At 41.4% G+C, this 14,822-nt stretch overlaps 1 protein-coding gene across 3 annotated transcripts in view; it reads right to left on the reverse strand.

The window, feature by feature from the left end:
• Positions 1-14,115, reverse strand: part of LOC133385633 (histone-arginine methyltransferase CARM1-like) — a 161,944-nt gene extending 147,829 nt beyond the window's left edge. Inside the window, exon 1 of one of the 3 annotated variants that reach the window (XM_061629058.1) lies at positions 13,565-14,112. In XM_061629058.1, the coding sequence (XP_061485042.1) occupies positions 13,565-13,835 (271 nt within the window). In that variant the 5' untranslated portion in view covers positions 13,836-14,112. Of the gene's footprint in view, positions 1-13,564 lie in introns of all 3 variants that reach the window. The other 2 variants (XM_061629074.1, XM_061629065.1) reach the window with 2 other exon arrangements.
• Between the last annotated feature and the right edge of the window lie 707 nt (positions 14,116-14,822).

Below are 14,822 nucleotides of genomic sequence, written 5' to 3' on the forward strand. Positions count from 1 at the left end.
AGATTACTGATGAGTGCTGGTAAGTATGATCATGTAATATCAGCATATAATTTTAAAGTGATTTTAACAAGTATAATTGTTTTAAAATTACTGACCTTATTTTATTTTTTACAACTTTTATGTTACTTGTTTTTAAATGTTTGTTTTTATTGGTATTTTACATGAATATTTTAGGTTGCCTTCTGTAAACCACTTAGACATCTTTAATTTGAGTAAGTGGTATACTTATTCAACCCATTTATTTAAATTTTGTTAAAATAAATCATATCATGCCAGTGGTTTGTCATCTGCACTGTCCAATTCTGGGCTCAATTCAAAGTGCTGGTTTTAAACTTTAAAGTTCGAAAGTACTTGAAGGAACACCTTCACCTCTATATTCCCACTCAGGTCTTAAGATTTTCATTAGACATCCTTCTCCAGGTTCCCCAGCCTAAGTGGTAAGGCATGTGACTACCAGGAAGACAGCATTTTTAGCTATGGCACCCTATCTATAGAATTATTATTATTAGAATTTATATCCCACCTTTCCTCCCAAAGAGGCCTAGGGTGGCTAACATAAACAAAACAATTTAACAAGAAAAGCATACTAAAAACATTCCGAAACACAATTACAATTTAAAACATTCTAAAATACAGTTTAAAATATTCTGAAACACAGTTAAAAACATTCTTTCATCAGAGATCTTCAGGTTGCCAGGAACAGTCCCCTTCAGCTACCAAATTTCTGGGTAATTAGGATTTTTTTAATTCCTCCTGAAAATCTATAGTGATGAAGATAGACACACCTCACTGGGGAGGGCATTCCACAAACATGGAACCACCAGTGAAAAGGCCCTGTCAAGGGTCAGCATCAACCAGCTAGTACTCGGTGGTGACACCATCACCAAGGCCTCGCCTGCTGATAATTGGGTCTCACATCGTTGATACTGAGGAAGGTGCTCTTTTAGATACTTGGGTCCCAAGCAATTTAGGGCTTTATATGCTAGTACTAACACCTTGAATTGGGCTCATTAGCTCACTGGCAGCCAATACAGTGCTTTCAGGATCAGTGACACATGTTCTAATCAGGCTGCCCCACTTAAAAGCCTAGCAGACTCATTCTGCACTAGGTACAGCCTCCAGACCATCTTCAAGGGTAGCTCCACATACAGCTCATTACTGTGGTCCAGACAGAAAGTCACCAGAGCATGAACAACTAAGGCCAGGCTATCCTGGTCCCAGAATAGCCACAGCCGGAAAATCAGTCTCAGCTGGGCATAAGTACTCCTAACTACAGAAGCCACCTGGGACTCTAGTAACAAGTTGGAATCCAGGAGTACAACCCCTCCCAGAAGAGATTGTACACCTTATTCCTGGACACAGGAACCACCCACCCACAGCATTTCTGCTGTATCAGGATTCAGCCTGTTTTCTGGCCCCCATCCAGACCATCACTGTCTCCAGACATCTGCCCAGCACCTTCACAGCCTCTCCTGATTCAGATGGAAATACCCTCCCCAGAAAGATTTGCCAGGCACCTATGTGATACCCAAATACTATTGTCTTTTAGATGCCAGGTGCAGACTTTTCTGCTCTCCCAGGTCTTTTAACTGCCTTGTGAGCTTTGTGCAGGCACAAAGTAACTGTTGTAAATGTTATGTATGTTGGTTTTCTATTATTGTTTTATTGATATATTTTGTATATGTTTTAAGTTATTGTGAGCTACCTAGAGAACACAATAAAGCAGTATAAAACTACTAATAATATAATGAGCCAGCTACCAATTATTAATTGCATCCCACCTCCAAATGAAATGGATGGTTGCTAGCCAATACAAAGTACGTTTTAAACTGATGTAAGGAAAGCAATCCCTACTGTGACTTAAGAGCATTCTTAGAAATGACACTGAAAGGAATAAAGAGAAGGTGAGCATAATGATGTGGAAAGTCGTCGGTAAATGATGAAAATGTCTCATAGGAGCATGCAAATACAGTTGTTGTCTACTATACTATATACTGAAGATATGCTTTTATTATTTATTTAATTAATTAATTTATACTCCGCCCTTCCTCCCAGAAGGAGTCCAGGGTGGCAAACAAAAACACTAAAAGCTCTTGAAAACATCTTGAAAACAAAAGACTTCAAAACATACTAAAACAAAACATCTTTAAAAATATATTAAAACAAAACATCTTAACATTTTTTAAAAACCAGCTTAAAAAACATATTAAAAAGCAATTCCAGCACAGACGCAGACTGGGATAAAGTCTCTACTTAAATACTTGTCGAAAGAGGAAGGTCTTCAATAGGCACCGAAATGATAACAGACATGGCACCTGTCTAATATTTAAGGGGAGGGAATTCCAAAGGGTAGGTGCCACAACACAAAAAATCCACTTCCTATGTTGTGCCGAGCAGACCTTCTGATAAGATGATATCTGCAGGAGGCCCTCACCTGCACAGTGCAGTAATCGACTGGGTATATAAGGGGTAAGACGATCTTTCAGGTATCCTCGTTTCAAGCTGGGCAGGGCTTTGTACACCTTTTCCATGTTTAGCTTGGAGAACTAACAATCTAACTGTAAACACAGACATCTGTGTACAGATGGTGATATACCATCTCGCTGATAGCACCCACCCTCTGGAGCAGCCTGGCTCAGGTAATTCATGAGGCAAGACAGTAATGACTTTGAGCGCCTCTTAAAAACCTATATGTTTACCCAAGCTTTCCTGGACCCAAACTTTCCTTTCCTTTTGTGATACACAGTTGCAGTTTTTTTCTTGTTTTTATCCAGTTTCTTTAGGCAATTTTATTGAATGTTGCTTGCATTTTTATTGTTATTGAATTTATTGTAACTTGCTTAGAGATTTTTACTATAATAGGTGGTATAAAATTTGTATAAATAGATAAATAAAATGGTGGATTTTCAGAGACTTGAAGGCAGAATGAACGAGACACAATTGTCCATGGATACACAAAAGCTGTGCCCACAGCTTCAGTGATGAGCTCACTGTGCAAACATACCACTATTCAGACCAGTGCTTGGAAAGTTCAAGTTCATCCTGTCCAAAAAGGAACTAGTCCTTTTACAAAACGAACTAATCAGTTCAATTTCATCCAAATGGACTGCGAAAAAGACAATAATTGAGTGTTAGAACAAATTAAACCAGAACTATCATTAGAAGCTAAAATGATGAAACTGAGTTATCATACTTTGGACACATCATGGGAAGACATGATTCACTAGAAAAGACAATAATGCTGGGAAAAACAGAAGAGAGTAGAAAAAGAGGAAGGCCAAACAAGAGATGGATTGATTCCATAAAGGAAGCCACAGACCTGAACTTACAAGATCTGAACAGGGTGGTTCATGACAGATGCTCTTGGAGGTCGCTGATTCATAGGGTTGCCATAAGTCGTAGTCGACTTGAAGGCACATAACAACAAAGTTCACAAAAAATTCATCCTCTGCCATTTTTTTCAGCATTCAGAATGTTACAAGCTGCTGTGTTGGAAGTATAGGGTCCAAAAGTAAATTAAGAGGTACACACATGTAATAAGGTGTCTGACAGACAAAATGTTAACAGGATAAGCTTTCCCCATCATTTCCATACTACAAAAGCCTTATCCGGCTTAATATGTGCCAGCCACACAGCTGTTAAAGGCACAAAGCATCATTTGCTTTGTTCCTGTACTTCTAGCTGCAAGCTGCTCTTATTGGAAGAAAGCAAATCTATTTAGCAGGAAAAATACAGAAAATGGCTTCCTTCTGTAGCAACAGTGATTAAGTGACTAAGCAACCTTAGCTACAGCAGTGCCTCAGTATCTAGCCTAACAAGCCTTAGAATATTGCTTTCTTTTTTAATAGTTATCCGATTAATTTACTTAAAGAAGAAAAGAAAATAAAGACAGCTAAGAGTCTGGGCCTCCTGTGGGTGGTGGGTGGGAAGGAATAAATTCAAAGATGAACTAGAAATTGTTCCAATTTCTACTCCAAAATGAACTTATTTCACCTTTAGTTCACCCAACAATTATGGAAACTACTTTCAGGTATTATTCAGAATTTCATTCAGCCAAACTAGTTCATTCCAAGCACTGACTCAGACATGCATACAACCTGGATCACACTCAGGGGGACCCCTTCCTTTTGTGCTTCATTATAAGCCATTTATGCATAGTCCTTACTGGCTGGCCATTGTATCAAACACAAATTCAACTTCCTCCACTTCCCAAACTATTTTAAAGTATTCACAAAATGTGTAAAAAACAGCATCCAATATGATTTCCATGGGGTTGATACAATGTGAGTTAGAGGCAGTACTTTTTTTGTGACGGTACTCATCAGTATGAAATATCCTCACCTCTTTTTTTGCTACCCATGCGAACCATTTTGTGCTGGCACCCACAACACTTTTATAAAGATAAGAGAACCAGCACCTCATTTTTACACCCCCCCCCAAAAAAAAGAAAGAAAAAAAAAGAAAAGCACTGGTTAGGAGCATTGCAATTTTCTTCAGAGAAACATACCTATGCATAAAGGCATATATTATCAGACAAGTTTGAATTGCTGGACTGTAAATTGTACAATGAGTTGGTAGGGTACACTTAAATGAAGGATGTTAGCTCAGAAAGGATTTTAATCAAACATACCACCCTATAACATAGTATTTTTCAGCATTGGAATATACCTTTTTATGTGCTGATTGAACCTTTTTAATGTTGCTGATTGAGAGTGAGACTGAGCATTACAGCACCCCATTGCCAAAAGAATAATTTATTCTAATGACAATTTTGCTCCATGTGTGCAAAAGGCCCTTAACTAAACACCTAAAATGTAAAGGTTGTTGATACAGAATTATTATTTTCAGGGTCTCCTAAACTTTCCTTTATGTACTTACCACGACTCACTCCTCTATGCTGTAGCATTACTTTTTATGGACAGGGATCTTGACTAATAAATATGTCGGTCCCATTTTGCATTAAGGTTAATTTATTCTGGTTTTCTCAGCAGCAGCTTTGCATATATTTCCATTTTTATTGCTTATTTGTTTATGAAAAATGCACAGGGAGGAAAATGGGAAACATCAGATGAAGCTTCTTAATAGGAAAGCTGTTAAAAAAAACATTGGCTACAAAAAGCATGCTACAAACAATGCAAAAAGCCATGCATGCAGAGGGACTCCCTAGATCAGGGCCAAAATGTGCTTTTTGACATACAGACATACAAAGTGATTTTAATCTCATCCTTTTGTTCCTCATGGCTTTTATTGCTCACAAAAGTTTCTCTTGAGATGAATTAATGTCTCATCTACCTGACAGTGACAACCATTTAAAATAGACTCCATTCATGTGAAGTTTAAAATCCCTTGGCACCTAGGAATTAAAGAACAGCTCTGACATCATGATCAATATTTGCCTCCATGATACAAGTTATCACCCATCATCATTAACACACATACCCTCACAGACACATTCGGTATTCAAAAGCACATAATAGCAGCAGTACTTTCTCCTAAAGCCATGGAAATGCTGGCATTAAAGTTTTCTGAAACACTTCATGATAAGATCATTGCTTTCAACATCTATGAACTGCTTACTTAGTACTGAGCAAACAGGAGACAGCTTGTGTCTCAGCTGCATTGTTTCATTATCTTCTAGCCACTGTGGTTCAGTGACTAGTGTGCTGGGCATGAGCCCAGCAGAATTTATTTCAGTCTTTAATTCAGCCATAGACTCAATGAGTGGCTTGAGGCAAATCTGTAACTAGGAGTAACAATGCCAAAGGAGTGTTGGAATCCATATCGAACGCAGCTGGCAAAGCATTTTGTACCTTCACAGCCTGATCCTAAGCATCTGTATAAATAAAAACCTGGCTGTAATAGTAGTGCAGCATCACAATGGAAGCAATTGAATGCCATATTTTGTGAGATACTGCAACCACATAGTGGGTGATTATGTAGAATTTGTAGAAAAGGGCTATATTAAAAAGTCATCTAGGTTAGAGTTTCTGAAACTTTCTTGTACAAATCTTCCCAAACACACGTAACTATTCAGCCTACTATAATAAGTCTGTACAAATGCAGGAGTGAAGCTTCAACTTTCTACATTTAATCTCCCTTAGCACAGAGAGGTACTATTGCTAGGGGTGTGCATTGATCATTAAGATTAGGTTTGGACTTCAGTTTAGCACTTTGGAAAACAGCCCACCATGGTCAAAGGCACTTTGCACAATTAAGCACACACACCCCTTCACTATTGGAAAATTTTTAAAAATTCAATTTCCCCCCTTTTGACAGAAAGTGATGAAATTTTCAGGCAATGACACCTCTTCTGAGGGATGAATCCTGCCAAATTTCAGAAGGATAGCTGCAGTGATTTTCCTGCAATAGCAGCCTTTATGGTTTGGGGTGGGTGAAAAAAACTGAACCAACTTCCTCTACTATCTTGTGGGCAATTACTTCAAAAACTGCAGCCACAAGAGAGATGATTTGGAGTAAACAGCCTGCCAAGCTGCAGACAAATATGTGCTAGACACCTTTAAAACTGATTTTTTTGCGGGCGGGGAGAGAAGTAACAGGAATTCACTTTCCAGGTAAAATCATTCACTCTAATTACAAACTTGACCCTCAGAGCTCTCACTCTGCTCTGCCCCTACTCTCCACCCTCACTTCACCCTGGCACTCTTCCTTATATGGTAAGCTCAGAAACATTACTTTTGCTTTAGCAGACACTTGTCTGCAGTATCCTTTTGATACGCAGATCACTGAGGTGCCACGAAGTGCTCTGTGGTCCTCACTTCAACTCATGTCACCTTGTACAGACCCCAATTCATCCATGACAACCCAAAATCCCTCCAAGACACTCTCACTTTGTCCAGATCCAATGCACACCACTAATTCTTATGTCTTGTTGTATTTCAGCTCATTACCGTTGCCCCTGAAAATAATGGTTGTTTCCCATACATAGCTTCCTCATCCTCCTCAAATTCCAGACTTGAGGTTTTAATTTTTGTCCTTAAAAATGTTGACCTTGCACAGCTTACCACAAACTCCTGTCTGCCAGTTGTGAACTTCATTGAATGCTGTAAGTTCATAAATTTCCTCCCCAAATCACCAGAATATAAACATCTATTTCCAAAGCACAATTTTTAAGATACTCTGGATAGGATCTAAAGAGCCGTTTTAACCACACCTATTGTGTGTTTTAAAATCTTCTTTAAAAGACAAGATTCCTGTGCTGTATCTCAAACTGCTTTAGAAAGTCTCTTTGGGTGTAAGGAAGTTTGCCATAAGACATGGGGGGGGGGGCACTGATGTTCAAGAAACATAAGCTCAAAGATCCCTTGGGTGCATCGAACTAGCTGCATGTTTCCTCGGATCTTGTTCCTTTTGTGTTTCTTGGAAGATTATTTTATACTGGTATGTTTGTAGCTATAAGTCTGTGCACTGCTGAAGACACAGATGAAGAATCGACTCACTCTGTGTCCTGCTGAGGATAACAATAAATCTATGCTGTCTATCGGTTGGCCTGGCAAAAGGAGCTGTTGCTGGTGTGCCCTACACATTATGACAGACATCCAGAGTTATGGCAGCCAGGCACTGTACATGAGCCATGCTTATACTACCCACAGTTCAGGATTTTTCCAAGTGTGGCACCATTAACAACCGGAAGAAATCACAGATTACTGAAACATTTTTTATTCTTTACTGCCAGGGATGGGGATGAGTGCAAAAGAAACAAAGATTTTGCACACTATAATCTAAAAGAACATGCAGAAGTGATGTGAGACTCAAGAGTGTACACATGGCTAGCTCTATCAAAATAGATCCATATGAAAAAACACCCAGTTTTTAATAGCTCCCCCCAATCAGCAGAACTGTAGTGTCCTGGGATTGGAAAATAATTCACTGTGATTAAAACGCTAGAGCTATCCGTCAAAATGAAAGATCCCATCTCTCTGATCCCTCCCATTTTGTGTGTTTTTGGAATAGCTGAGGCCACAGAACAACTCGGAGGTTTAGGGACTCCTGATCCCTTCTTAACTGTGCTATCTGATTCAGGGAAAATAACCTTCCCTGAATCACCCTTATTCACCTCATAATCAGGGGTACACACAGTTGATGCTCACTCCTAGTATATATTAAAAAACATTGCCAACCTTTTCAAATTTAATAGTTATATGCTATTTCAATGTTTGCAGCTATTGTAGCAAGAAGTTCTAGATCAAGGATGGGGAATCTGTGGCCCTCCAGATTTGTTGCACTACAACTCCCATCATTCCTGACTATTCAGCTGGGCTGATGGGAGTTGAAGTTACTGTTTTTGATATTCAAACGTGTCTATGAAATGTGAACACAATATGCAACAGTGTTAATATATTTCCCACATTTCTGTGAAGATTCAGAAATACACATACAGAGAGACACACACTAACCCCAAGCATGGTATAATGGTAGATACAGTCCTTAAAACCTACAGTACAGACTAAATCTGTGTACAGGTACAGGATTTTAAAATTATTATTTTAAATTTAGCAACCAAAATGTATCATATATTTTGTCTAATCAATGAAATAGGGCAGATTCAGATTTAAGGAAACAGTGCTCCATTAACTGAACCCTCCCACAGGCAGAGGGAGGAGAAAGTTTTCAACAGTTCCTTCTTCCCCTTACAGGCCTCTAAAAATCTGCTTTGGAGGGTTGGGGCATCTTTTGGATGGTGGGTGGTGCATGGGGGAATGATGAATGCCACCTCCTCTCCCTTCCTACACAGATGCTTCCAGTGGACAGTGCTGGTGCCAAAGGGCAGCCAGGCTGGGCCCTGGCTGAGGGCCCCTTGTTAGGATGGGAGAGTAGCGCTCCCCTTCTGTGATCCGCGGCAGGGTCTCTGCCACAGATCGCAGGGACAGAGTTTCCAGGCCGCCCACCCGTTTGCTCACTCCACCTACCTCTCTCCTGTGTTCTGCGGCTGTGCATGCAGGGCTGTCATTAACTAAGATGGCGGCGGAGGCTTCTTTAAGGGGCTAATGCCCCTACCGCCATCTTAGTTGATGGCAGGCATGTGCGTGCACACAGCGTACCACACATGTGTGTCACCAACCAAGATGGTGGCGGAGGCATCAGCCCTTTAGAGAAGCCTTCCCTGCCATCTTGGCTGATGACAGCGCTGCGCGCACAGCGCATACAGCAGCAGAACACAGGAGGTAGGTGGAACAGGCAGGAGCCACACATGCGGGGCAGGCTGGTGTCCAAGGGCCCAATCATGCCTGGCACCGGCCCTGCCAGTGGATCAGAGTTTCTAACGAGCTCTTCTGTTCACAGACAGGAAGTGTGGACCCAAACCCTTACAATTCTAATATATAAATATTTTTAAATAAAAATGTTAATATATCGCCTGCCATGTAACTTTTTCCAGGTGGTGTACAAGAAGAAAGGCAATACAATAACACACATTATATAATTATAAACAGCAGTACAACATAATCAAAAGCCAAGATATTTAAAATCATAGTGGCTGGCATTATGAGTCATCAAACTCCAAGGAGAACAAAGTGGTTTTCAAAAATGATTTTGTATTTTTAAAACTTGTACGAGCAATCTTTCTTGAATACTTGGACTGTTTCTACAATGTTTTATGCATTTTATGAATTTTGTTGTAAGCTGCTTTGAGTTTATTTTGTAAAGAAAAGTGGGGTATATATTTTTAAATAAAATAAAAAGTAACAAATTCCTTGGTTTGCTACATAAATAAAATTTGAATGGAACTAGAGCAATTTGTGCACTCCTGTTCCTACTTACTGTTCTTCATAACTCTTACATGGATAATGTCTCAGAAATTATCCACTATTTATGAGATTTTAAAATCTTTATGATAAAATGTTTTTGTATAAATCATGATCCCGATGGCGAATTAACTTTTTTAAAAACGGATTTTTTCTGCCTACATATATCTTTTTTGAAAGGATATAGCCCTTTGTTCTGGTACTAAGCAAGCTTATTTTTCTTGTCTGCACCAAAAAGATAATATAACACATATGGTTGAATTTCTGTCTTATAATGGCTGACTTCATAAAAGTTTTTATTACATTTATTTACAATGTTTTTATCGTGCCTTATTCCGCAAGTATAACTCAAGATGGCTATTTTAAGCCTCTAATTTCCCTAACAAGTTTTTGAGCATCTGCTGTCATTTCTACAATATTTTTAGCACAATCTTGGTAGTAATGGGAGAATGGGAGAATTTTTGTGTGTGTGCATTTCAGATTTTCACAGCAGCAGACCCTTTTGTCTAAGATAATGCTGGCAGTGTAGAAATACATTTTGCCGTGTGAAGTGGAGCTCAAATTGTGCCCCTCCCTTCCCTCCAGCCAAAACTTTAAAAAGTCTTGCTCATGATTTAGACACCAATTCTTGCCTTAAAACTATTAGATTAAATTATTCCCGCCCCTGTCCCCATCATGTAAACCACCCAGAGAGCTTTGGCTATGGGGCAGTATATAAGTACAATAAATAAATAAATAAATAATGTTGCTGTATTCTGAAGGAGGTAGCCTCATCCTCTAGCATTGCAGGGATTTTTCATATTAAGCGACATATTGATGATGATGATAGGTTTGACTCTGGACAACAGGGTCACACATTGCGCTGAGTTACAAACAGGCCTTAAGGAATGCACCTCAGTGGTAGAGCATCTGCCTTGCATTCCCAGGTTCAATACTTGGCATCTCCAGGTAGGGCTGGGAGATCCCCTTCCCTGAAAACCTGGAGAACCACTGCCAGTCAGTGTAGACAAGACTGAGCTAGATGGAAACGGTAAGAGGTGACATGACAGAAGTGTATAAAATTATACATGGCATGGAGAAAGTGAACAGAGAAAAGTTTTTCTCCCTCTCTAGTAATACTAGAGCTCATGGACATCCAATGAAGCTGAATGCTGGAAGATTCAGGACAGACAAAAGAAAGTATTCCTTCACACAGACAGTGCATAGTTAAACTACTGAATTTGATCCCATGAGAGGTAGAGATAGTCACCAACTTGGATGGCTTTAAAAGAGGATTAAATGGAGGATAAGTATCAATGGCTATCAGCCATGATGGCTGTCCTGTGCCTCCATAGTTGCAGGAGGAATTCTTCCAAATACCAGTTGCTGGAAACCACAGAGAGGGAGAGTGCTTTGCACTCAGGTCTGCAAGCATCCCCTGGATGAAGGCTATATGTGATTAGCCGAAATGCATTGGGCTTTTTATATAATTTTTATTCATAAAAACGGAATAAAATTGTGACTTTTTATCATATTGTTTTGTCATTCTGGGCACCTCCCTCCTACCACTTGTTATATTGAATGACATCCACTTTTTTTCTACCTCTGGCCACTGTGTGAACAGGATGCTGAACTAGATGAGCCACTACCCTGATCCTGCAGACTCTTCTTATGTTCTTAAATTGCACCACATTTATTTATTTATAAAATATTTATAAATCACCTATGGCCCTAACAAGCCCCCTCTCCAATTAAAACCAAATTTAAAAAGCAAACCAGATTAAGAACACAAGCAAACAATATTGTAAAATTAGGAATGGAATCAAGCCTTCACATACTAAAAGCTGTGTGGGCAGAGGTGGAGTTAGTCTACCCTTCCTCAGTAGGGAGTTCCACAGATGAGGCTACCATAGAAAAAGCCCTATTCCACGTTCCCACCAACCTCACCGCTTCAGATGGCAGGACATACTGAAGGCTTCAGAAGCAGACTAGAATACAGTAGTTTTAACTCTGGTCCACCCAGATAGTCCTTTCACAGTCACCCACCATCATGGTGTGCGCTCCTGAATTCATGCCCTACTAATGGGCTTCCCATGGGCAGCTGGTTGGCCACCACAAGCAGAGAATGCTGGACTAGTTGGGCATTTTGTCTGATTAAGTAGGGCTTTTATGATGTTCTTGGCTGGCCAAGAGGGCGTGATATTCTTAGTGGACCATGTCACCAGGAAAAAGCCCACAGTGGAGCTGCTGTACGCTGGGCTGCCTGCCATTTCCCTTGACCCTCTATCCCCCAGGCAAAAGTGATCACCACACTTTATTTTAACTTTTGTTACTGTTCTTTTTGCTCACTTTTTAAGATACAATGATGCTAGGTGTCTTCTTAATGTAACAACAATCAGATCTAATTCCACCATATCCGATTGGCATGCTTTTTTGAACCTCTCTTTAAAATGTCAAAGCTCAAGCAGGAATCATTCTCCAGTTAGGGCTGCCCATGATTTAATCCAAGTTAGGACTCACTGTGGTTTGGACCAAGAGCACATGTTGCATGACGCAGCTCCAACATGGGCTCCCCTAACCGAGCAAGTTTGGGCCATGGCATTTTGTCAGAAAACTTTTTGTACAAAGTACAAAAAGAGCCAGAGAACACATAGCTCTGTTTGAGAATGGGCAGACTGCCTTTTGATCCTCTCTCATAGCGCTACAACTCATAGACACCCAATGGAGTTGAATGTTAAGATTCAGGACAGAGAAACTAAAGTACTTCTTCACACAACACGTAGTTAAATGGAATTCACTTCTACAAGAGGCAGTGATGGCCACTAACTTGGATGGCCTTAAAAGAGAGTTACACAAATTCATGGAGAATAAGGCTATCAATGGCCACTCACCCTGATGGTTATGTTCTATCTCCTGATGGAGGCAGTATGCTTCTAATACCAGTTGTTGGAAACCGCAGGAGGAAAGAGTGGTTAGACTCAGCTCTTGCTTGTGGGCTTCCCACAGGCATCTGGTTGGCAATTGTGAGAACAGGATGATGGACTAGATGGGCCACTAGCCTGATCCAACCAGCTCCAGCTCTTCTTATGTTCCCCGATAGTTAAAACCCAAGCAACCTTCTCAAGTTTGAGATGATGGAGAAGAGTTTCCAACAGAGTGTGCATGCCTCTCTCTCAAATGCAGCTATCGTTTCACATGCAGGTCTTCATTCTGTGCTCACATGATATGCTCAGCAGCTTGCCAGCAGGTGTATACTCACGGGGAAAATAAAATAAAAAAACGCTAACAAAATGAAAAGCCTGTGTTTACAAGCTCATGTGACCATCTTCCTCACAAATCGCACATTAGTTCCTACACGAAAAAAGCTTTTGGCGTGGGACTTTCCTAAGGTGTGAAGCGGCCCTTAACACCGGCACTGCAAGCACTTGCAGCAAGCACAACCGTGAACTTATTTATGAGGAAGCGTGTACCTTCCAGCCATTACCCGCAAGGCAGTCCTCTGAAGATGTTTTTCGGTTCCCTAAAAACCTCAAATTGCCCAACTTTTAAAAATAAATCTACAATCCATTCCACTCTTTTGGGAGGGCGGGAAAGGAGAGAAGGCCAAGGTGGTTCACAGGCTATCAGCAAAGAAAATAAAATGACACAACACTGAAGCAAGGCTCATATAAACCAGTGGCGCTGGGAAACCAAATCTCCCAGAACTTCCAGCGAGAAACCTCTCCCCTTTCCCTTGGCGGCCCCCGCGAGGCAACAACCACATCTTTCCTCATGCGTAGCTCCTTCCACACACACGCACACGCACACAGATCGCTTTACTTAACCGTCTGTCACAGTCATATCGGTGTCTTCCTCCCGCGGCTGCACCTCCAGCTGGAGCGTTTTCTGATTGGGGTTGGCGAGGGGCAGCCCCTCCGGCAGCTGTTCCTCGCTGAGGAAAAGCAGCTTCACGCTGTACTGCTGCAGGAACCCGGGCGGAGGAGTAGCCATGGAGTCTTCCCTCAGCCCGACCAGCCACGCGCGGCCGAGGCGACTGGATGCCGGAAAAGCTGGCTCCTGCAGGCGACTTCTTGCCCGACCAACTACGGAGAGCATAGAGCGGGGAGGGGCAGGAGGGAAACGGGTGGAGGGAGCGGGAGCGACACAGACACTGTCCGAGCTTCCCTGATAAACAGGCTCCCCATTCGAGAAGCCTCCTGCCTCTCTCTGGCATTCGCAGCAAGCCAGACTCTCGCTCGCTTCCCAGCGCCCCCCCCTTTCTCCGCCTCCCCTGTAAAATAATCCCTCCGGCCAAGAACAATTTGCACACACGCAGTGAAGGTATATGGAGGTGGCTGTCTATCTGCGTGGCGCAAACTCTGCTCTTTAGCATTGTAAGGAGCGACACTTGCCGGCCCCCTTTAGAACTACACTCTTGTCTCTGCTGCAGGCCTAATGAAAACAAGACACCAGCACACCACCACGCAGGGGTATTTTTATCCTGTTGGTCATGTAAACACTTGGCAGGTCCGTGTGTACCGTAACCATTTCGGACAGATGTATTGGAGTGGCACAGCACCAGTGCTGGCAATTTCTGGCCCAGAACCTCGAAATGATTAGGGCTGGCATTTTGCTTTCTGCGACAGGATTCCTATGATTTTCACAGCTGCTGGACAAGCAGAAACGAGGCAGGCGGTACGCATGTGATGATGAAGGGACGGGAAAAAATCACGTCCTGCATTTTTGCATGTTATGTGCTTATCATAAGGGACCAGAGTCCTCTTCAGGACTGAAGGTTGCTCTACCACCAGCAGTAGAGGCAGCTCGAATTCAAAATACATGTTTGATTTATCTGTACATATCCTACATTATTTTGAAGGCTCAATGCAGGCAACAATTCAGGAAAAAAAAGTGACATAAAATAGAGTAAAACAAGAACGCATTGCAGAAGTACACTAAGCCAACACAATAAATATTTCAGTTCTGCCTTGGGGTTCATCTTCCCATTGGTAAATCTGATGCAGTGTGTCTTCTCTGGCATCCTCTTTGCTCTTCTGTTGTGTGTGTGCCTGTTGTCTGTGTGTAGTATCTTGGGTGATCATG

The sequence above is a fragment of the Rhineura floridana genome, chromosome 1, assembly GCF_030035675.1.
Source record: "Rhineura floridana isolate rRhiFlo1 chromosome 1, rRhiFlo1.hap2, whole genome shotgun sequence".
NCBI classification, from domain to species: Eukaryota; Metazoa; Chordata; class Lepidosauria; order Squamata; family Rhineuridae; genus Rhineura; species Rhineura floridana.